Genomic DNA, 21,624 nt, shown 5'->3' on the forward strand with positions numbered 1-21,624 from the left:
CATGCACTCCAAGGTCCCTCTGTTCCTCTACACTTCTCATAATCCTACTATTTATTGTGTATTCCCTTGCCTTGTTAGCCTACCCCAAATGCATGACCTCACACTTCTCTGGATTGAACTCCAATTGCCATTGTTCTGCCCACCTGACTAGTCCTTGATATCTTCCTGCAGCCTACAGCTTACTTCTTCATTATCAACCACACAGCCAATTTTTGTATTGTCTGCAAACTTCTTAATCATATCCCTTACATTTAAGTCCATTGATAAACCACAAAATGCAAGGGACCTAGTACTGAACCCTGCAGGAACCCCACTGGAAACAGTCACAAAAACACCCATTGACCATCACCTTTTGCTTTCTGCATCTGAGTCAATTTTGGATCCAACTTGTTACTTTGCTTGGATCCCATGGACTTCTACTTTTGTGACCAGTCTGCCATGTGGGACCTTATCAAAAGCTTTCCTAAAATTCATTTAGACTACATCAAATGTACTACCCTCATTGACCCTCCTTGTTAGCTCCTCAAAAACTTCAATCATGTTAGTTAAGCACAACCTTCTGTTCATGCTAATACACCAACTTACACTTCAAAGGATATTGGGGTAGATTTTGACTTTGTACGGTAGTGTAAATTCGGTGATAGTGAATCTGTATCCCGTTTTATGTTGATTTAAATAGAAATAAAAATTGGGAGAGATTTAACTGAGCTCCCACTTTGCGATTACTAGTTTACATGTACAAACTCAAAATCTATCCCACCTAGTGCATACATTATAGTGGAATTGCTCCTTGGGTTCGGAAATGAAGAACTGTTGGGTTGGGCGTGTGTGATTGAGCTAGTACTTGGTATTGCCAAATATAGAGGGAGAGAATATTGGAGGGCTTATCACCTTAGGCTGCTTTGTTTGGCCTCCTGGTGACTGATTACACAATGGCATTGGCAGAGGGCTGGAAATGAGGTACCTGATACTACCTCAGGATGACTCAGGAAAACTGGAAAAAGAAAGGGCCAGAGAGCAACTATGGATAGTTAACTTATTTAATAATGTTATTAGTTTACTTGCTTTCCCCCCCCAGCTTCTTTTCCTTCCTCAAATCTGACAGCTTCATTTCTTAGCTCTTCAATATTCTTTCCTTCCTGAAAGCTCACATTTAGTACAACGCTACTGTGGGTAAATTTCATTTTATTTTAGTAATCTTTCTCTTACTAAGAGTAACATGTGGTATTCATCAATTTTTAACATGCCTCATTAATGTAATTGTAGCTGTAAAATACTTCTGAGACTTGGCTGACTTTACCTCTGTTTCCTGTTTTGTAAGAAGATTGAAATTTCTCACATTCCTCATTGCAGAATAGCACAGGAACGATGCTGCCGAGTAAAGTTGGAGGAGATCCACTGCACAAATGGTATAAACAAGGCCAGCGAACATCAAGCATGTGAAGCACTTGGCACTGTCGTAGATGAATGCACCACTGTAAAGGTAATAAATATTTTTCCTTCCAAGTTCCTTGATGTACAATGAAGTTTCTAGTACATAATGCTTCACAAAGGATGTTGAACTTTATTCTCTATCGAATAAAACTACTGGTCTAGAAATTGGTTCGCACCTGGCTATGTGGAACAGGTAGGCTGAGACCAGTGAGCTGCCGGTGCCTGCTGGGTATCTCGCCAGCAAAGAGGATTTCAATTTCAGTCCACTGCATCATCAACAGTGGCCCTCAGGTAGGTCCTGGGAGAGGATGGAAGCTATCAGGTGTGAGGGGGGCAATTGGTATGCCGCTGAGCAGTTTCCAGCGTCAGTCTTCAGCTGTGCATTGGACACAGAAGGAGAACCCCTGCTATTCCTGGCACCACATTCAGGTAAGCCTTTTTAAAGCTTGGCTTTTTGGCAGTAGCCAGTGATACCATTAAGGAACACGAGTTAGATCACATGCATCTTTAAATGATTCATTTTTGAGTTATGAGGATTGCTGGCTAGGCCAGCATTTATTGCCTATCCCTACTTGCCCTTGAGAAGATGATGGTGAGCCTTCTTCTTGAACTGCTGCAGTCCATGTGGTGAAGGTACTTCAACACAGTTGTTAAGTAGGGAGATCCAGGATTTTGACCCAGCGATAATAAAGCAATGGAAATATATGTCCCAAGTAAGGATGGCGTGTGACTTGGAAGGGCTCTTGGAGGTGATGGTGTTCTCATGAACTTGCTGCCTTGGTCCATCCAGAAACACAGAAACTTAGAAAGTTTATGGCACAGAAAGAGGCCACTTGGCCCATCGTGTCTGCGCTAGCCAAAAAAAAGGAGCCACCCAGCCTAATCCCACTTTCCAGCATTTGATCTGGAGCCCTGCAGGTGCACATCCTGGCACCTTTTAAATAAGATGAGATTTTCTGCCTCTACCACCCTTTCAGGCAGTGAGTTCCAGACCCCCACCACCCTCTGGGTGAAAAAACTTTTCGTCATCTCCCCTCTAATCCTTCTACCAATCACTTTAAATCTATGCCCCCTTGTCAGTGACCCCTCTGCTAAGGTAAATAGGCCCTTCCCATCCACTCTATCCAGGCCCCTCACAATTTTGTACATCTCAATCAAATCTCCCCTCAGCTTCCTCTGTTCCAAGGAGAACAACCCCAGCCTATCCAATCTTTCCTCACAGCTGTAATTTTCCAGTCCTGGCAACATCCTCTTAAATCTCCTCTGCACTCTCTCTAGTGCAATTACATCCTTTCTGTACTGAGGTGACCGGAACTGCACACAGTATTCAGATTGTGACCTAACTAATGTTTTATACAGTTCCAGCATAACCTCCCTACTCTTATATTCTATGCCTCAGCTAATAAAGGAAAGGATTCAATATGTTTTCTTAACCACCTTATTGACTTCTCCTGCTACCTTCAGGGATCTGTGGACATTCACTCCAAGGTCCCTCACTTCCTCTAGGTAGTAGAAGTTGCAGGCTTGGGAGATGCTACTGAAGAAGCCTTGGAGACTTGCTGCAATGCATTCTGTAGATAGTACATACTGCAGTCATGGTACACCGGTGATTGGGGAGTCGATGTTCTTGCTAGTGGATGGAGTGCTGATCAAATGGGCTGCTTTGTTCGAGATGATGTTGAGATTCTTGAGTGTTGTTGCAGCCACACCCATTGAGGCAAATGGAGACTATTCCACTCCTGACTTGTCTCATGTAGATGGTAGAAAGACTTTGGGGAGTCAGGAAGTGAGCCATTTGCCATAGAATACCTAGCCTCTGACCTTCTGTAGTAGCCACGGCATTTATGTGGCTGGTCCAATTGAGTCTCTGGTCAATGGTGAGCCGTGGGATGTTGATGGTGTCATGAACACATACTATGCCGAATGATGATTTTTAATCCATTATTTGGATATCTAAATTAATGAAAGCAGCTAAAATGGCCAACACAGTTTGCATTGAAATACCTCACATCCAAAGTATCAAGGTTGAGACGAATATCTGGATTAATCTCCGACCAGAACAATGGCTTGCGAATTTTTGAATGAGCTATCTTCATTAACAAGACATTCAAAGCCATCTTGGAATATTAACACTGGTGAAGACGAACCTCAAAGGGTAAACAGTGAAACCATGGGACACGAGAGAGAGATTGGAATTCTTAAGACTTGAACTAATTAAGATGCAAAAGAAAGAATACACTGGACAATCATTTGACAATCTCTTCATCTGTGTGAAAACTGTCAGGTTCTTCTTTCTACAACAGACAAGCACCTGCTTTTGACCAGTGCAGGACCCAAATGGGGGTCTGTCTGTCTGTCTCTCCCCAGGCAATGCTGTAAGTTTGAACCCTGCCTGCGGACTACAAAACATCCAAGTCTACCATTGCTGCAGACAGAGACCCCGGAGGGAAAAAAACATCTGTATCACTGTCTCCAAGAAAACCCTGAACCATGTGGCCACCTTTACCAGCCAGAAACTTCAGGACCCCAAGTTCAGCTGGAAGACAACTGAATTACCAGACTTCACAGACTATATATTCTTTTATTTGTTCTGGACTCTAATCCAACCAATCTACTCTTCTTCACATTGTACCCTACTTGGGTGTGTGTGAGATTCTCATGTGCGTGTGTGTGTGAGAAAGTTGGAGTATAGTTTATTATTTTACTTAGATTGGGTTTTGGTTTTAAGTACAATAAACTAATCTCTTTCTTGTTTAAACTTGAGAAAACCTGTCCGAGTGGTTCTTTTATGATCATAGCACATAAAAGGGTTAAACACTCACTGAATTAAAGCATAGCCACTGTTTAAAAGAAGTAAACCCTGTTGTGGTCAAACAAGAGGGGAGCCTTTCGACCCCTCCTCACCTGATCGTAAGAATGGTGGGGGATTTGGTGATTGAATGTCAAGGGGTGGTGATTAGCCTTGTTGTAGATGGTCATTACCTGCAAATTATGTGGAGCAAATGTTACTTGCCACTTATCAGCCCAAGCCTGGATATTGTCCATGTTTTCCTGGGCTGGCTGCATTCAGGGCAGCCCCATGTTGCAAATTAGACTCAAACAGGCATAAGGCCCCAAATTTGTATGCAAAGGGACTAATGCATGTTTCAGGTGAGGGCCATGAGAACCTCTTTTTCTGCCTTCATATATATGGTGGGTGGCGCACTTCCAATGTGTAAAGGAGTGTGCAAGCCCTGCCCACCATATTGGGTGCTGAGGTGTCTGTTTTGTGCCTGAAAAATAGGTGGAGAATCATCACAATTCTAGGCCACTGACTCTACTGCTCAATTATGCCTGATAGATTTACACAGTTTTATCAGTTAAAATCTATTTTAAAAAGTGACCCTTAATTTGGTCAGCTCAGTAATGATTACATCATGGTTAATACCAAAGCATTATCACTATGTTAAAAATTATGCGGGTTATATTGGCCAAAGGGTGAAAACAGGCGCTGAATGGATGTAGTGCTAATAAGACTAGCCTGTTTGAAAGTCTGGATTTAGCACACAATTTTGATCCTAATCCCTGTTTGTCATAATTTGAACTTGCCTGGAAATGCTAAACCAGAAACCTGCAGGTTTAGCACGCAAGTGCTGATTAGACACAATTTTCATTAAGCACCCACTTCCAATGAAGGTGTGAGGTGCTCTGGCTGGCACACAGCAGCATGTTGCATGATGGCTTAGGGACTGAGGGAGAGGGTGCACAGGTTCTCAGATGTGGCACTGTAGGTCCTGGTGGAGGAGATCTAGAGGAGAAGGGATGTCCTGTATCTGCAGGGGGGAAGGAGTCCACCTTGCCTTTCTCAGCTGGTGCTGATCTGCTAGGCCTCATGTCTTCCTCCCATTCCTCATCTAGACCAAGGGGGAACTCTAGCAAGCTGATTATGACCAAGCGCTCTCTTTCTTCCAGTGACTCCTAAAAGGTGTAAAATAAAGTGAAGTAGCACAGCAGTTATTCTTTTTTGGTGAATTTTCAGAATAAATGTTCTTCAAGTATTGGCCCAGTCTTGACAAACTCTCCCGGAAACTCTTCCAAAGTGTCTGCAAAGCGAAATAAATAGGTTAAGTGAGTGGTCAAAAATTTGGCAGTTGAAGTGTAATGTGGGAAAATATGAGGTTGTTCACTTTGGCAGGAAGAACAGAAAAGCAGAATATTATTTACATGGAGAGAGACTGCAAAATACTGTGGTACAGAGGGACCTGGGTGTCCTTGTACATGAATCACAAAAAGTTAACATGCAGGTACAGCAAGTAATTAGAAAGGCAAATAGAATGTTAGCATTTATTCCAAGGGGAATGGAGTATAATAGTAGGAAAATCTTGTTACAACTGTGGAGGGCATTGGTGAGACCGCACCTAGAGTACTGTTTACAGTTTTGATCTCCTTACTTAAGGAGTGGTATACTTGCATCAGAAGCAGTTCAGAGAAGGTTCACTAGGCTGATTCCAAGGATGAAGGGGTTGTTTTATGAGGAAAGGTTGAACAGCTTGGGCCTATACTCATTGGGGTTTAGAAGAATGAGAGGTGATCTGATTGAAACATGTAAGATTCTGAAGGGGCTCGACAAGGTAGATGCTGAGAAGATGTTTCTCCTTATGGGAGAATTTAGAACTAGGGGGCACAGTTTCAAAATGAATGGTCTCCCTTTTAAGACAGAGATGATTTGGAATTTCTTCCCTCAGAGAGTCGTTAATCTTTGGAATTCTCTTCCCTAGAGAGCAGTGGAGGTTGGGTCATTGAATATATTCAAGGCTGAGTTAGATTTTGTGATCTACAAGAGACCCTAGGGTTATGGGGGCCCGGCAGGAAAGTGGAGTGAAGGCCACAATCAGATCAGCCATGATCTTATTGAATGGCAGAGCAGGCTTGAAGGACCGAATGGCCTGCTGCTGCTCCTATTTCTTATGTTCTTATGTTGTGTTTCAGAAGTTCTCTTCACAGTTCCAGCAGCAATGAACATGCAAAGGTGAGTATCCCTTTAGGTAGTGCTTGAAATCAACATCAACATCTGGTCATTGTTAGGAGAGGGCATTAGGCCAACCACTAGCCATCAGACTAGCAGTCTCTCTAATGAGTGTTAGCAGGCATTTTAAGTGACAATCTGCTATTTAACGATTCTCGGGAGGCCGCTTCTAGTGCCCGAACTAGACTTCAACTCCTTCACCAAGATGGCATCTTGCATTAAACGGAGGCGAAACTAGCATTTCAACTCAAGACGCCATCTTTAGCGTCTGAACACGCAGCCGAAAATTGCTTCAGGCAAAAGATCAAGGCTATTCATAAAGATTGCAACATGCCTGAAGCTAATCATTTTGGGCTAAAATTCTAGTCCAGTCATTTCAGATCAGATGAGTGGCACCAGGATTCTAAGAAGACTAGAAAAAGAAAAAAAGGTTTTTGGGGGGTGTCCAGGGAAACAAAGAATTATAAAAGTAATTATTTTGTTTCATTTCTCTTCCACTGTGAATTGTTTATGAAATGAATATGTCATTTGGCTCTCCATGCTGAAAGCAAAGACAACTTTCATTTTATCAACTTTATTTCAAGTCTCTGTGTATTACACCCAATCCTTGGGTGTAAGGGCCAGCAGCTGACCAGCACCGAATACTTTGTCATTCCTGCATTGTAATTAAAGGAAGAGAAGGAGCACAGCGACAGCAGGGGTTGTTGCATAATGACCAGGAGCGCAACTTTCAGCGAATAGATACATCTCCTTAGCAACAGATAAAAATTTGAATCATAGAATGGTTACAGCACAGAAGGAGGCCATTCAGCCCATTGTGTCTTTGCCAGCTTTCTGTAAGAGCAACTCAGCTAGTCCCACTTCCCTGCCTTTTCCCTGCAGGCCTGCATTTTTTTCCTCTTCAGATAATTATCCAGTTTCCTTTTGAAAGCCACAGTTGAATCTGCCACCCCCACACTCTCAGGCAGTGCATTCCAGATCCTAACCACTCGCTGCGCAAAAAGGTTTTTCCTGATGTCGCCTCTGGTTCTTTTCCCATCACCTTAAATTGGTGTCCTCTGATTTTCAATCCTTCTGCCAATGGGAACAGTTTCTCCCTATCTACTCTGTCCAGCCCCCTCATGATTTTGAACACCTTTATCAAATGTCCTCTCAACCTTTTCTTTAAGGAGTACAGCCCCAGATTTGTCAATCTATTCACATGACTGAAGTCTCTCAACTCCTGAACCATCCTAATTGTTTCTGCACCGTCTCCAATACCTTCATGTCCTTCTGAAAGTGTGGTGCCCAGAATTGGATACAATACTTCAGTTGAGGCTGAAACAGTGTTTTATAAAGGTTCATCATAACTTCCTTGCTTTTGTACACTATGCCTCTATTTATAAAGCCCAGAATGCCATGTGCCTTATTAACCACTTTCTCAACCTGCTCTGGCATCTTCAATGATTTGTGCACATATACCCCCAGGTCTCTCTGCTCCTACACTCCCTTTAGAATTGTATCCTTTGTTTTATATTGCCTTTCCTCTTTCTTCCTACCAAAATGTATCATTCACATTTCTCTGCGTTACGTTTCATCTGCCACAAGGTTGCTCTTTCTGTCAGCCTGTCTGTCCTCTTGAAGTCGATGACTATCTGCAAAATAGTGCAGATGCTGGAAATCTGAAATAAAGACAGAAAGTGCTGGAAACACTCGGCAGGTCTGGCAGCATCTGTGTCATAGACCTGAAACCACAGATGCTGCTTGGCCTGCTGAGTATTTCCAGCATTTTCTGTTTTTATTTCCTATTTCATTTCGACCATTTTCCATTTATTTGTTCAATTTCTTTATTCAGCTATTATTTCCTTCTTCCCTCCATTAATTCCCTAGTTAAGGGGAAAGCATGCATGTATATTTGTCTTTGTCATTCCCTTTAATTCCTTTCTTTTGCAGAAATGCTGTCAGTGCTGTCTCCTTGGTAAAGCAGCTAAAGCTAATGGCCTCAGTTGTGAAGCAAATCAAGCCCTGGGATACGAGTGTGGACAGGTCTACAGGGCATGCTGTGTAAGAGAGCAAGAAGACATCAATGTTCCAGCCACAGACAACAACACAGAAGAACATTCAATCCTAGATGCGCAAAACCAGAGTACAGGTAAAATTGAGATAAGAAAGCAGTGAACCCAGGGGCCATAAATAAAGAATTATGACGCTGTTCCTTTAGCTGAATGTCAGAATGCCTTGACGAGATAGAAAAATATTTTGAATGTCATGATAACAAGAGTAAAGGGTCACTGTCTGCATGAAGCAATATTTTCTATTTTGTTTTGAATTTTTACTGGTAAACACCTCGTCTTAGCTCAGCTGGTAGCATTCTTATCTTTTGAGTTAGATTGTGGGTTCAGACTCTGCTCTAAGGCTGCTACTTAGTGGAGTATTGAGTGAGTGCAGCATTAAAAAGGTGCCATCAGGCATTACATCAAGATCCAGTCTGCCCTTCTCTGTTGTTTAGATGGGCACTAAGGATCCCAAGGCACCATTAGAAGAAGAGCTGGGAGTTATCCTGATATCCAAGCCAACATTTTTCCTTCAAATGACACCATCCAGAACTGACTTACTTGATCATCTTACTGCCATTTGTACAAATTTGCTGCTGCATTTCCCCATGTAACAATTATTGCTGAGAAACACTTTGAAATGTTTCTTGGAGGATCTTTAATTACATGAATTATATCAGAATGCATTGCTGCTTCACTGCATAATGGTGATGAAATTATAAACGGATTAATAATCTGAAGCGGGAACAGTTCTTCTCTCCCCAAATAAAAAGTTTGTGGAAGACGTTTTGGCAAAAACCTCCACTGTAATAGACTGACTGTGTTTTTAAATTCTCAAGTGAGGCAATAAAATTACATGCTAATTATGGGCTCCACTGTATCTGTGTCTACATACCATGGAATGACATCTCATTACTAAGAGATACAATCACTGAACAGATTGTGCACCTTCAAGCTACAGATGTTAAATAATCTCTCTTACAGTCAGTCTCTGTGATGCCAGAACCAAAAAAGCAACATGATGTTTTTTATCTTTTGGCCAGAGTAAACATTCCTCTTTCTTTTCAATTTGTGTTTTTCCCCTGCTCTCTTAGTTGGGTCTCCTTTTACCTTCTCCAATCAAGGGGCAGGCAAGCATCTGATTCCATCTTTGTCTATTGGTAGCAGCGGATATGTGAGAAATGGCTTAGGGATGAATTTCACAACCTCCCAACTGAAATTCCCAGACAAGGCTTCTGTTGAAGAAGGAGCCTTGCTGTCTGTGCACTCTCTTTCAGTGATTACTAAAAAAAAACTGTGCCTTTTAACATTCTATAATTGTTGCCAGTGGGCTTTTCTTTTTGACATAGAGAAATCTGATGTATAATAGTATGCAGCAGAATCTTTGGAAATAGGCTTTTCTAGAGTTGGAAAAACAGACGACACATTTAGGTCAAATATACAGCCAGTGGTGTAAATATCAGAAAACACTATTCAAATCTTGTGCTAGTTTAAGTGCAATCTAGTTCAATTGGTCTGGATTTTTCAGTTGGGGTGAAGAAATGGCACTCACTGTTCACTACGCTGATGGCTGCCCACAGAGTTTTTCTGGGCTTTTGAGTGTAGACTTGATGTCATTCGAGCCAAAATGCTGAAACTCCCAATTTAACAGCACTGCAGGTGTACCAACACCACACATCCTACAATTGTTCAAGAAGGTGGCTTATCAACACATCCTCAAGGGCAGTTAGGGGTGGGCAATAAATGCTGGTCTTGGCAGTGATCCCTACATCCAACGGATTGAAAATGAAGGCTAAGATCTAGCATGACACCCTCTGCAGGGGATCTATGGCGAATATGAACAGTGCAATAAACAGCAAGGTTCCTCAACCAATCAGATTGAAAAATACTGACTGAGACTTGTAGGTTCTAAACCAGGAAGTATAAATAAGGAATTATAAATTAGCTTTAAATCATATACAGAAACCAAAATAAAGATTGGGAAAGAAAGATGCAATTAAGACAGAGACATAAGGATCTCCAACAGTAACTAAATAGTGAAGGATTGAGACTCTGCACTTGTAAAATTCACCTTTCAGGGCATGAAAGGTTGTTTGTCAGTAATTATGACTGATCACACTGTTAAAAATTCACAAACATCTGCATGCATCAGCCCTAACGTTTTCTGGTGTGTTCAGTGGGTAAATACAGCAACTTGCGTGGATTTCAATGCCGAGTCTATCGGTGAGCTACTGGTGTAGCACAGCCTGCAGAGGAGTAGGGCAACTCAGACAGCAACTTCCAGATTTCTACATTTCACTGTGCATGTGTGTACTCTGAAAATTGCTGCCTGATTTACTCCATATTAACGGTGACCACTATTAGCTTCACTGTTATTTCCCATGGCAAAATCCAGGCCAATAAGTCTGCTCCTTACTTTCATATAATGGATTAAATAGTGAACATGTGGGCAGCGGGTTAAAACTCAAATCCAATTTTGTAACCTCAGCAATTATTTTTGGATGAAGAATTACTGGAGGTGTTGTAATATTGTCATGTGTTGCTGTTGAAAGGTGCATCCGTGGAGATACGGTGTGGCAGCATAATGGTTATGTTACTGCACTTGTAATCCAGAGGCCTGGAATAATGATCTGGAGACTTGGGGCCAGATTTAATTTGAGCGAGGGTGGTCCCAGTGGTGGGCTGGAAGGCAGAAGGAGAACAGATCTCGGCCTTCCGTCGGATCCTCATTGCTATTTAACAGTGGGTAGCCAATTAAAGAATGAGCTGCCGCCTCAAGAGCTGCTGGCCAATTGGAAGGCCTACAGCTCTGCAGTACCACAGCACCAGAGGGAGCAGTGCCCACTGCTGTAACTGCAGGAGGACCTGCAATGCTGATGAGAGGAGAGAACCCTGGGAGAGGTCTGGCTCACTGGGGCCATTTAGGCAGGCCCCAGTGACAGGGTTGGTGGGGGGTGGGGGTGCGGAGGTGGGTTGGTGAAGGTGGTGGTGGCGGGGGGGGGGCATTCTTCCCGGGGGGGTCCCTCCGCCTTCCACAAAATTGAGGTGGAGGAAGGAAGAGGCCTCCATGCCCTTCTCTAAGGGCAGCACAAAATTCTGCCCTTTGCGTTCAAACCCACTGCAGCAGCTGGGGAATTTAAATTCAGTTAATTAAATAAATTTGAGATGAGTAAATGAATTGGGGATTAAAAAGAAGGTACTATCAATAATGTTGTCCATGAAACTACCAGAGTTTGGTAAAAGCCTGTCTGGCTCACAAATGCCCTTTAGGGAGGGAAATCTACTGTTCTTACCTAGTTCTAGCCCCTATGTGACTCCAGACCCACAGCAATGTGCTTGGCTCTTAACTGCCCTCTGAAATTGCCTAGCAAGGCACTAAGTTGTATATTGATGGGCAACAAATGCCCACATCCTCTGAATGCATAAAAAAATCCTCTTTAGAGTCCTTTGTTGTACAATTTCAATCAATTATCTCACAATATGTGCAGATTGTTCCCTTTTCCTGTTTTGGATTATTAATCTGTTTATAATTTATTAAAAAAAAGTAAATCCTGTTCATATATTTCTTTGACTATATTTGTGTTAGTTAGCTAAGTCACCCCATTATATGATTTGGTTTTATTAATTTCTTGAATGATATCATTTCTATCCAAAAAGGGATATTTAATAAACCTGTATGTCTCACATTTATGTTGATTAGATTGTCATACCATCTGGAAACCATTATTTTTATTGCTGTAAGTGTATTGACATTTAATTCCTCAATATTTTATGTCATCAGTTTTACAAGATGGAGAAATGCCAAGTTAACTGAAAACCTTCTTACAATCAGTGAGCTTCTTTGAGATGTGGAGTGCCCTCTAGTGAAACTTGTCCATTTGTTTCTTTTTCAGGTAGTACAGAAACCAGAAAGCCACCACCAGAGCTGGAGGATCCATTCCTGAATGATCGATGCAGAGGTATGGAGGTTTGCTGTTAATCTAATTATATCCACTCAATGAGACTTGGATTAAAAATCTAAATTATCCTTTCTTTCACAGACCCTCAACACTTTTCTGTGTTGTGTAGTGAAACAATGCATTTAGTGAAAGGACTTGTACATGTAAAGCCATTGGTTTCTATTATGTTCTGTTAAATGGCTGTCTTAAAGAGGGCAGAATGGAACCTTTTGTCTGTCTCATTCAGTGTATGTAATTACATTGTCCTTTTATTCCTAAGTGTTGTAAAGAAATCAGTGCTCTTATTAATGCTTCCTGTTTCATAGATGCTATGGCTGGAATTTTATGCCACCCTGATTAGCGGGATGGTGGCAGGGGGGTGGCGTAAAATGGAGTGGGAGGCACCAGGAGACCTTCCCGACCCGCTCCCGCCTCCGCCGCCACTTTATGCAGGGCAGTGGTGGCGTAAAATGGCCCGCCCACCCCAGGCCAATTCAGGCCCTTATGTGGCCACTTAACGGTCACTTAAGGGCTATCGCCCGCCTCCAAGCAGATTTTATGCATGGCAAGTGGGCATCCTGGAGCCGGGAGAAACCGCCTAATGAAAGCAGGCAGCTTCTGAGTGTCCTGGAGTGGCCCTCATAATCAGACACCCTGTGCCCGATGGAGGGCCGCCCCAACCACCCCCAAGACCCCACACGCACCCCCTTCCCCCCAGTTGACCACCCTTGCCTTGCGGGACCCGACCGTTTACCCTGGCGAGACAACCAAAACTTACCTTCCCTCCCGGCTCTCAGGCATCTTGTCTTCATGCTGGGCTACAGTCCTAGCAGTGGCCATCGCTCCCGATGGCGCTGCTGGGACTAAGAGCTGCCAGTCGCTAATTGGTGGGCAGTTCTATTAGGCTGGACTTCCTACTGCAAGCGGGTGGAAGTCCCACCTCACATCAATTGAAGCCCGGGGACCTGCAAAATACGGGTTGGATTCCCAGGCGAGGCGGAAGTGGGTTCGCCACCGACTGAAAGGTTGGTGGCCTGCTCCCGTCCGCCTACCGTAAAATTTTGGCCTGTGTTTTATGACTTAAAACTGTTGGTTGGAGCACTAACTAAAAATAAACAAAAGCTGCAAATGCTGAAAATCTGAAATAAAACAAAAAATACTGGAAAGATACAACAGGTCAGTGGGTATCTAAGAAGGTCATCAGCAAAAGATGGAATCCCTGATCTGGCAGGGAAGTCTGACAACAGGGAAGTCTGGCATCTGCACAGTGCATTTAAATATGGAAATCCAGAATTTGTTGTCAGAGATGCCATGTTGTTCCACAGGGTGCATTCTAGTAGTTCTCGCCAATAAACTTGGCATTGAAAGACACGAAAGACCCCACAAGAAGTTAGGGCTCGTGCATTCAGGAGTAAGTGAATATTTAATGGTGTGATAATAGTTAATTACTGCCAAACAACCTTGCTGGCCCTGAAAATGTAATTTTACAAAGTGATTCATGACAAGGCTTCGTCAGCGCTGACTTCATCAGGCTGCGCCGCGGTGCGCACATGCGCAGACGGTCTCCTGCTGTCTGCGCATGCGCTGGGGTCCAGCTTGCCAGGACCAGTTTGCGCATGCGCAGATGACGCGGTGCGCACATGCGCACACGGTCTCCTGCTCTCTGCGCATGCGCTGCGGTCCGGCTTGCCAGGGCCGCTTTGCACATGCGCAGATGACGTCATCGCGTTACGTCGTCTTCCTCGGGCAACGCGCCAGGTTGGCCTCTGCGCATGCATCAATCTTCGGATATTCACGCATGCGTCAAAGCTTCGGCGCAACTTTTTGAAAGTGGAAGGAGGAGAGGTTTCGTCGGGCATTTTCTCGCATTTTATCTGAATTATTTAGTCATTTTGGAGATTTGCTTCATTTTTATTAGACACAGGAGATTGTTCCAAGGTAAGTTGCTCTGCCGTTGTAAGTTTCTTTGAAAACATTCTTTCCCCCTTCCCCCCCCCACTCTTTCCCCCTTCCCCCCTCTTTTTCCCCCTTCCCCCCCCTCTCCTGCCCCCCACCGCGCTGCCGTCACCATCACCGCTGCTCTCCCTGCGCTGGTCTCCCCGACCCCTGCGCTGCTCTCCCCGCCCCCCGCGCTGCTCTCCCCGGCCCGCTCCACTCTCTCACTCCGGCCATTGTATACTGCCACGTGTTTGTTAGGTTTCCTCTGTGTGATTCTTTGAGCAGCGCCATCTTTAGTCCTGGCAGCTGCTACAGTCGCAAGCTGTGACGTTTTAGTGGCACATGCTGTATTTGCGCATGTGCCAAAACAGCGCCACCTACCGTTCGCGTTGTCAACAAATGCGGTCTTAATTTTATATGTGGAGTCTCAATCCTTCAGAAGTTAATAAGTGTTGGAGATTTAAAAAATAAATTAAAATACATGTTTTTTGCTTTTTCTGTCTGTCTCTTTTATATCTCTCTCTTATTACCATGTCTTTTCCCATATTTATTATGATTTTTGTACATGTTTTGAATCTAATTTATAATTCCTGCTTAAAACTTCCTGGTTTAGGCTCTGTGAAGGGAATTTTAACCTAAGAAAAGGGCAGATTCAGGTCAGGTAGAAGGATTAAAGTCTTAAAAATCAGAATCAAATAGAAACCCGCCTCCAACCCACCCATTTCCGGCTGTAAGTGAGGCCCAAATGTGGGCTGGCAGCCAACCTGCTCTAAGGAGGTGGGTTGGTACTTCAAATATGATAATGAAGCCGTGGGCCTGCTTTTCAACTTTTACTCTGGTTGGCTGGGTTTCCCAAGCTGTGGAGAATTGAGCAGCTACATTCAGGCGAGGACTTGGTGTCTCCAGCACGTGAGTGCCTTTACGCCTACCTCCTGGATCCAGCATGCCTGCCTGAGTATCTCCCGCAATCAGGCATTCCTCAACTTTCCCCATGTCGCCTCTGATCCCAACCACCACCCCCAGGCCCCCAGGTGAACAGTAAGTGTCGTTCCTTCGTTTTTGACCGTACAATTCAGGCCAGTGGATCAAAAGGCCTCCTCCTGTGCTATAAACTTCTATGGCTCTGTGACTAACTGCCTATGTTGAATTAATTTGAGTGGGGAATACTCACTGGGGTCTGGCCACCATTCCTTATTCAACTCACACCAACAAAAACAATTAACTGGCCATTCATCTCAGTGTGGTTTGTGGAACATTACTGTCAAAAAATGGCTGCCACATTTGCTTACATAACCATAGTCTTCGTAGTTCACAATGAATTCATACTGTGAAGCACTTTGAGATATTCTGATATGATATAAATACCAATATTATAGTTTGACTTTGAGGAGGAAATAGTCTCACAGCATTGAGTTTCTGTTCTCTGCTCTGTTACTGTGGGAAGATGCCTCGTCACAGGGTGGAAAAATGAGACGCAATATAATGCTAGAGTCCCAGTCCTAATAAACAGCCAGTTTCAGACAGCCATTGCTGGAGGCCTTACAGCAGATCAGAAGACCACTCTTTCATCCCTGAATAGTGGGTGAGGCAGGGATACCCAAATGGGAAAAGGGGAGAAAATGCCACCACAAAAACAAAGAAATAAAATAGCTTACATAGCATTAAGGAAAATAATAGATTGTATTTTCCCGTAAAAGAGAAATGGTAAAAAGAACTGGCCTCTTTTGATTGCTTGACTTGGCCGACCTTGTGCCCTTTTTAAACTCTGTTCTATCTCACAAGTGTGGATAAGGAAAGCTTTGTGTAGATGACATTTACCTGTGTTTTTATTAAATTTTTATGTAAAATGTTTCAGATAATCAGTTACCAAAAATAAGAATTCTTGCTTTTCGTGAGAGGGAGAAGAGGCTGCAAATAATTGTAAAAACTTATAGGAATAAAATCAGCTGAATCTGAAATAAATGCAAATTCAGTGTGCCTTGATTCAACTACTCTAACCCAATGTAAGCCTGATTTATGCTTGTAGCATAGAAAATGAAAGAGCCTCACCTTCCTTCCTCTCCATCTGCTGTACTCGCAATTGAAGTAGTTTTTGTGAACCTACCTGAAATAAGGCTCCTTGTATTCATGAAAAATCTCTTTTACATATTACATGCTGGTGGATGCACAATTTAACCTTGATAAAAACATATATGTAGGCTTTTTGATGAATAATACTAAACACGCAGGAATTTTTGTGCTTTTTTCTCAACACTTCATTGTTATTTACTGACATCTAGTGGCAGAAAAAAATCAATACTTTTACAATTGTAGGATTGTCCATACCTTTCACAAATCTTATCAAGAGCTAACTGCTTACATTTAGCTCCACACTTTGTCATTTATCATGTATTGATATTCTTAACTTCAAATTTTGGCCTGTTTTTAACTCATTAAAAACCCATTCACTTACACAAAGTTAAAATTGGGGCCTGTAATCCCACATCCTCCACAAAAAGCTGCCTCGAAAAAGCTCGGGTCTTTATTTTATGTCAACATTTATTTTTTCCCTTCTACCACTTTTAACTCTCTACAAAGTTTAAGTGCATCCAAGACTTGAATCCTGCTCTCTTATGTTGGGAGATTCTTCAAGCACACTGTGGAAAGGATACAAGAAAAGCTGGTTGTCTGAAAAGTTCTCTCATATCGAGCCTTCAAATTCATTCCCATTTCTTTGTCACAAGTTTTCTTGTCTCTTCCTTTTGTCAATATGACTAAGACCATTATTTCTCTGAATTTGCCATCCTGTATAATATTGCCAGCTAAATCCGCAAAATGTGTGCTGGAATGGCTGGCTGCCAGGGCCGAGCTAACCCCTACCACACTGTGAGGAGTTTATTGAGGTACGGCCGGTTGTTTAACAATTTGGACCAGTAAATCTAGATCCTGAGGCAAGGATGATGTGAATATTATGTGTGAGGCATAATCACACCAGCCTTTCTTGTCCCTTCAAGAATTACTCTTGCTCCTCCAAATCTAGAAGAATCATTGGAACCCACCTGTGTCCACCCCCAAGAAATTCTCATCCTGTCAACTCTTCTAGCTGAGAGTGAAAGTGTGGCTGAAATGAAATGGAGTTGGAAATAGATGTCATGCAATGGTTAAAAAAAAGTCAGTTCTTAACAACAGAAATGAATGCATCAAAACAAAAAACAGACAAAGCAACATAATAGATAAAATAAATCTAATTTGCCAAACAAAAATTAAAAATTAATATTCACCTTTATGAAGCCTAGGCCAGGCCACTGCTTGATTTGAAATCAAAAAATATAAAGAAATATTTGCATTAAAAACGCCTCTTTTGTGACCTCAAAGGGCTTACAGCCAATGAAGTACATTTTTGAGTTGTAGTCAGTGTTATAATGTAGGAAGCGCGACAGCCAATTTGCACACAGCAAGATCCCACGAATCATCAGGTTTCTTTGTATTCAAACAGAGGCAGGTGTGACAGTTTAACAAATAGGTAATTATTGCTGGCGGCAAAAAGCTGCAAGATGCAGTGAGAAACAAATTTAAATGGAATTTGAATGTTTAATGAGGCTTGTGTGACCATCTGTATAATCTCAAAAATGCAGAGATTTTTTTTATTGCCACCGCTCCAGAGCACCTTGTGGGTAGGAAAGCGCCAACAAGAACTAGGAGTGTTGAAGGAGGAAAGAACGTCTCTGGGAACTGGAAGTTTTGTTTGACAGAGTACAGTGTCTCTGTGAACAGGAGGGTTTTGTGGTGGGGGGTGCTATTCTGCGTAGTGCGGGAAGTGACTGCTGATAACATTTTTGGGGAAGTGATGATCTGTTTATCTTTTGAAAGCGCAACTGTCTCCTTGTTTTTCCTATTTTAGAATAAAAATGATCAATTGTGAAATATAAAGGTATCTAACTGATAATCTTTCCCTGGCTTATTGATGCTGAGATCAATCATGATCTCTGCTGCCACTCTGTCTGAGATCAACCAATTCTCACAGATCAGAGATAAAATCTAAGATTGTCTAGTCTGTAGAGCTTCGTTAGACCTGAATGGCTACTGGGAATTTTGTATAATTAGGGTATATTGCAAGGGTATAATTACAGTATTAGTAAATATAGGTTGAAAAAGCAACATTTATATATTACATAAACAACAGGGACCAATGTATGTGGTGTTTATTCAAAGGCTTAGCTCAGCTGAAGAACAGTGGTGATGAATATCCCATTCAATGGGTAACTTTACCATGAGGATAAGAAGAAAGAATAACAAATGACAGTTTCAAATATTTTAATGGGTCAATAAAAAAAGAAATGAGACTAAAGCAAAGTGCTTCATTTTACATTGTCGTAATATCAGGTAATACAGCCCAATGAGTGCGACTGCAAAATTGGACAGGGCCTGAAAATGGGCTCGAATATCACAATGTGTAATTAACCTACACTTGTTGCTTCCTGTGCAGGGAGTACTCAAACTTTGTACTTCCTGCTAATTTGCATGATACTTGCGTACAGCCAGCTAGCCTGCACTACGTAAAGCCAGCTCGCACCTCTTAAAGGGGAGGTACATTCTGGCTGCAGCAGATGCTGGAACTGAGAGAGTGCGAGCAAGAAGAACACTGAATTATGATGCAACAGGGCAAAGAGCATGCTCCGAGGTTCCCTGATGCTGTGCTGGACTCTTTGGTAGAGGAGCTGGACAGGAGGAGCGAGGTCCTTTATCTCCAGAGGGCCACAACACCCTCCAAACAAACTGTGTGAAGGCAGTTGGACCAGACAGCTGTGGTGGTCAATGCCAGAGGTCTAGTCCCAAAGTCCTAGACACAGTGCTGCAAGAACTTCAATGACCTCATACAAATGGTCAAGGTCAGTGAATTCATCTTCAAGTTCCATGTCCTGCCAACTGCACCACTAGCCTCACGAACTGCTGAATCCACCACGCCCCCATCACTCACCTACCAACATTCTCCATGAATCACGACTGGTACATAACATTCATAACTTTACCTCGTCCTCACACACTTAGCATTGTTGCAAGCCTCACCACCCACATCTCACAACTTGTACATACTGCCAGTAATTCACACATGGCAGACAAGAAATGCAACCTGGCCAGGAAGTGGTAGAAGGGAAAGAGGTGGCAGATGAGGAAGACAGTAATGAAGGAGAAATACTGTCACATGCTCAAACACACAACTGCCAGCTCAGATACTGACACTGCATGCACATTAAAGGAGAGCTCAGAGGTGGGAACTGCATGTGGCAAGACACTGGGCACAAGAGGCCAGGGCAGAGGACAAGTTCCATGGCAGAGGACTCAGTTAAGGATTTTGATGGGGTGGTCAACAGAAGAAAGCTGATGGAAATGCACAATGAAGTGCTTGGTGCATTGTCAGGCCTGCCAGAAAGCCTGCAGTCAATGTCAAGGAGAATGGATGAGTCTGGAACCAACTTGTCACAAGGCTCAGTGCCTAGCTTGGGATACATTCTCTCCAGGAAGTGCTGGCCAACTCCATGAAAATGCTTGTGGACACACAATTCTGGCAATAATATTGAAGACTTGTGCTCCAGAGCTGGCCACGCCCCTAGCCAAGCTGTTCCAGTACAGCTACAAGACTGGCATCTACCTGGCAATGTGGAAAATTGCCCAGGTATGTTCTGGACAAAAAAAGTAGGACAAGTCCAACCCAGCCAATTACTGCCCTATCCGTCTACTCTTGATCATCAGCACAGTGATGGAAGGTATCATTAACAGTGTTATCAAGCGGCACTTGCTCAGCCATAACCTGCTCACTGACACTCAGTTTGGGTTCCGCCAGGGCCATTCAGCTCCTGACCTCATTACAGCCTTGGTACAAACATGGACAAAAGAGCTGAACTCCAGAGCTGAGGTAAGAGAGACTGCCCTTGACATCAAGGCAGAATTTGACTGTGTATGGCATCAAGGAGCTCAGGCAAACTGGAGTCAATGGGAGTCAGGGGGGAAACTCTCCACTGGTTGGAGTCATACCTAGCGCAAAGGAAAATAGTTGTGGTAATAAAAACAATAAATGTTGGAAATACTCAGCAGGTCTGGCAGCAACTGTGGAGAAAGAAGCAGAGTTAACATTTCAGGTCAGTGACCCTTCATCAGAACTGGCACAGGCTAGAAATGTAATAGGTTTTAAGCAAATAAAGCGGGGGTGGAGTAAAGAGAAGGTGTTGATAGGCCAAGGTCACAGAGAATAACTGTCCAGACGGTCATGGAGCAAAGGCAAACGGTATGTTAATGGTGTGCTGAAAGACAAAGCGTTAGTGCAGAGAGGGTGTTAATTGACAGAAAAATAGAACGACCTGGCCCAAAGCACAGACATGACAAAAAAAGCAGTGGGTAGGCACATGGTAAAAAAATAAATGATGAAACAAAATGAAATAAAATAAACAAAGAAAAAAGAAAAAAGAGCTAAAAATGTTCAGACCTGCAGGCTGTAGCATGCCTAATCGGTAAATGAGATGCTCTTCCTTGAGCTTGCACTGATGTTCACTGGAACTCTGCAGCAATCCCAGGACAGAGATGTGGCATGAGAGCAGGGGGTAGTGTTAAAATGGCCAGCAACTGGAAGTTCGGGGTCAAGCTTTCGGACTGAGCGAAGGTGTTCTGCAAAGTGGTCACCCAATCAGCGTTTGGTCTCCCCAGTGTAGAGGAGACCACATTGTGAGCAGCAAATACAGTATACTATATTGAAAGAAGTACAAGTAAATCACTGCTTCACCTGAAAGGAGTGTTCGGGGCCTTGGATAGTGAGGAGAGAGGAGGTGAATGGGTAGGTATTACACCTCCTGTGATTGCATGGGAAGGTGCCGTGGGAAGGGGACGAGGTGTTGGGGGTGATGGAGGAGTGGACCAGGGTGTCATGGAGGGAACAATCCCTTCGGAATGCTGACAGGGGAGGAGAGGGGAAGATGCTTTTGGTAGTGGCATCATGCTGGACATGACGGAAATGGCGGAGGATGATCCTTTGGATGTGGAGGCTGGTGGGGTGGAAAGTGAGAACAAGGGAACCCTGTGACGGGTCTGGGACGGAGGGGAAGGGGTGAGGGTAGAGGTGCGGGAAATGGAACGGACAAAGTTCAGGGCTCTGTCAACCACAGTGGGGGGGGGCGGAATCGTCGGTTGAAGGAAAAGAAAGACATATCAGAAGCACTGTCATGGAAGGTTGCATTATCAGAGCAGATGAGTCGGAGACGGAGAAACTGGGAGAATGGAATGGAGTCCTTACATGAGGCAGGGTGTG

General features: G+C 43.3%; 1 protein-coding gene across 4 annotated transcripts in view; it reads left to right on the forward strand.

Annotated features, from left to right (window-relative positions):
• fbln1 (fibulin 1) overlaps positions 1 to 21,624 on the forward strand; it is a 215,732-nt gene that overhangs the window by 41,215 nt on the left and 152,893 nt on the right. For all 4 annotated transcript variants that reach the window (XM_068050808.1, XM_068050810.1, XM_068050807.1 and 1 more), the window contains 3 exons: positions 1,354 to 1,483; positions 8,372 to 8,570; positions 12,366 to 12,431. In XM_068050808.1, coding sequence (XP_067906909.1) covers positions 1,354 to 1,483; positions 8,372 to 8,570; positions 12,366 to 12,431 — 395 coding nt within the window. The remainder of the gene's footprint in view (positions 1 to 1,353; positions 1,484 to 8,371; positions 8,571 to 12,365; positions 12,432 to 21,624) is intronic.

This window comes from Heterodontus francisci, chromosome 18 (genome assembly GCF_036365525.1).
Source record: "Heterodontus francisci isolate sHetFra1 chromosome 18, sHetFra1.hap1, whole genome shotgun sequence".
In the NCBI taxonomy this organism is placed as follows: Eukaryota; Metazoa; Chordata; class Chondrichthyes; order Heterodontiformes; family Heterodontidae; genus Heterodontus; species Heterodontus francisci.